The sequence below is a fragment of the Trachymyrmex cornetzi genome, unplaced genomic scaffold (genome assembly GCF_001594075.2).
Source record: "Trachymyrmex cornetzi isolate Tcor2-1 unplaced genomic scaffold, Tcor1.1 scaffold1159, whole genome shotgun sequence".
Classification (NCBI taxonomy): Eukaryota; Metazoa; Arthropoda; class Insecta; order Hymenoptera; family Formicidae; genus Trachymyrmex; species Trachymyrmex cornetzi.
Genome location: NW_017295718.1, coordinates 51105 through 54076, shown reverse-complemented (window position 1 = coordinate 54076; position 2972 = coordinate 51105). Strand labels below are relative to the sequence as shown.

Sequence of the window (2972 nt, the reverse complement as noted above, 5' to 3'; positions counted from 1 at the left end):
ATGAGATAACAGTAATACTCTATCTGTCATGCCAATAATAGTACCTATTTTTTGACACGACGTGTATACGCGATCGCAACACAATAAAGAAATATACAAAGATATCAGGCTAAATATATTCTTCGTAATCTTCAACTATCAACATTGATCTTTCGAGCCGGATAACAATCCAAAAAGCACGATCTCGATACAAGGAAGATCCCAATTAACAAGAGGCTATCGGACAATAAGATCTGAGAACTTCGACGCAACAGCGAGCGATATCGGGACTTTGAGAGATCACGAGAGCAGCCAAGGCGCATTAGCACAGCAAATCGGTTAGACAATCAAATCTGAATGAACATCGAAGAAAAGTTAACCTTGTTAAAACGAAAACGCGCAAACGTAAAGGCAGCATGCACGCGATGCAAAACTTATATTGATACGATGGAAACTACATCAGAAAATGTCGCGCAAGCCAAAGCTATGTTAGAGAAACTCGGCGAGAGTTGGTCTCAGTACGAAACAGTGCAATCGGAGCTAGAATTGTTGGTTGAGAGCGAGGCCGTTGACAGAGAGACTTTCGAGGCCGCGTTTTTCGCTCTAAGTAGCAAGATTCAATTAATCATAAATAGTGTCAATGCCGAATTACCGACAGCTTCGAATAATTTGGCAGCGCGATCGCGTAATGACGGTAACGTACGATTACCCAAAATAAATTTACCGACATTTTCTGGCTCTTACGACGAATGGATGCCTTTTCATGACACCTTCTATTCGTTAGTTCATACAAGCATCACGTTATCAAATATTGAACGATTCTATTATTTGAAATCCTCGTTGGCTGGTGGGGCGTTAGAAGTGATACAGTCGTTAGAAATTACAGAGAATAATTACGAAAATGCATAGGCTATGCTCAACGAACGGTACGACATCAAACGGCTCATAATGCAAAATCACACAAGGCCATTTTCGAACTACCAGGCACGAGTAGAGAGAATCCAGTTTCATTGAGGCAGATCATAGATGGTACATTAAAACATGTAAGAGCGTTAAGGGCACTCGGTCGTCCAACAGATGCCTGAGATGATATCTTAATGCACTTGATAGCGACAAAGATAGATATGATAACGTTAAAAGAATGGCAAACGAGTTTACCGGATGCAAAATCGATATCGAGTTTTAAGCAAATGACAGAATTCTTATTACGCAAATGTCAGGCGTTGGAAACGGTTAGTAAGAAAGCGGTTACATCAGCGCCAGCCAACACTGATTCCAAAGTAATAAAAGCAAAAAATACATCGTCATTTCTAGCAAACGTCAAGGAGAAATGCCCCATATGTAAGGATGAACACTTTATATTTCACTGTCAGAAATTTTTAGGACTTTCCACAGAGCAAAGGTTCCAACAAGTCAAGAGTCATAAACTATGCACCGTTTACGCGCTAGCAATCATCAAATCAGAGAGTGCAAAGCACGTACGTGCAGGCATTGTAACAAAAGGCACAACACATTATTACATCGTAGTTCGGCCACAGAATTCGTATCATCAGAGAGCGAAGCAGGCAAGGAAGGCCAGGCTCAAGATACGGTGGTAGCAACCTCAGCGCGGATAGATGACGTATCAAATGCAACACAGGTGCTGCTGTCAACAGCAATGGTAAAGGTATATGACCGCACAGGTAAGAGCCATAATTGTCGTGCCCTTCTAGATAATGGTTCGCAGTCACACTTTATAACCAAGGATCTAGCAAGGCGATTGGATCTAAAAACAAAGCAAATCAACGTAACCGTCTCTGGAATTGGAAGAGTAGCGTCTCAAGCGAATGACATAGCAAGACTCAAAATAGGTTCAAACTATAACGCTTTCCAAACAACCATTGATTGCATGGTGATAAATCGCATAACCAACAGGTTACCTAGCAATCGGATCGATAGCAAGACTATCGACATCCCGAAAAACATAAACCTAGCAGATCCTAATTTTCACATTCCCGCAGACATCGACCTACTGATCGGAGCGGAAATTTTCTGGCAACTCACACGTGTCGGCCAAATCAAGCGAATCAATAATCAGGTCATTTTACAGAAAACACAGCTCGGCTGGCTAGTGGCCGGTAAGATAAGCACAGCTACCAAGATATTGGGAACTTTACACTGTCACTTGAGTATCAACAACGACGAGTTGGATAAGAAGCTAACTCAGTTCTGGCATATCGAAGACTGCAGCATCAGTCAAGCGTACACGAGAGAAGAGAGATCATGTGAAGAATACTTTCGTCAAACTACTCGACGAAACGAACAAGGGCGTTTTATCGTCAGGCTTCCGACCAAGGAAAAGGAACTCGAAAAATTAGGAGAATCGAAATCAATCGCAACCAGGAGATTCTACTCTTTGGAAAGAAAATTTAGGCAACAGCCAAAACTAAAGCAAGAATACGTGGAATTCATGAAAGAATACTTGATGCTCGGACACATGCAGAGGATCAAGGACGATCAAGAAGTCAGTGATCATACATATTATTTACCACATCATGCAATCATAAAGCAAGCAAGCATCACAACAAAGCTGCGCGTGGTATTCGACGCTTCCTACAAAACAAGCAGCGGAATTTCGTTAAATGATGCTTTAAAGACAGGGCCCACGATACAGCAAGATTTATTTTCGATTGTAATCAGATTTCGAACATTCACGTACGTATTAAACGCCGACATAACCAAAATGTATCGGCAGGTGATGGTAGACGCAACATTTACACCTCTGCAAAGGATAGTGTGGCATGAAGAAGACCAAAATTTGGAAACTTTCGAATTGCTGACCATCACATATGGCCAGGGTTGGTAAAAAACATGTTTTAAACGTGTTTTAAACAGTTTAAAACATGCTTAACCCTTCCATCACACACGGGGTCCCAGGGACCCCAGTCCCGGTTCGCGCTTCGATTTGACCACCTTAATATTTGAAACGGGACTTGTGGCGCCCTCTATCGGTT

At 42.0% G+C, this 2972-nt stretch overlaps 1 protein-coding gene across 1 annotated transcript in view; it reads left to right on the top strand.

Moving 5' to 3' along the window:
- Nucleotides 1–426: 426 nt before the first annotated feature.
- Nucleotides 427–2972, top strand: part of LOC108764844 (uncharacterized) — a 5705-nt gene continuing 3159 nt past the window's right edge. The window contains exons 1-4 of the mRNA XM_018513245.1: nt 427–673; nt 889–1008; nt 1090–1453; nt 1507–2816. Of these exons, the coding sequence (XP_018368747.1) occupies nt 427–673; nt 889–1008; nt 1090–1453; nt 1507–2816 (2041 nt within the window). The remainder of the gene's footprint in view (nt 674–888; nt 1009–1089; nt 1454–1506; nt 2817–2972) is intronic.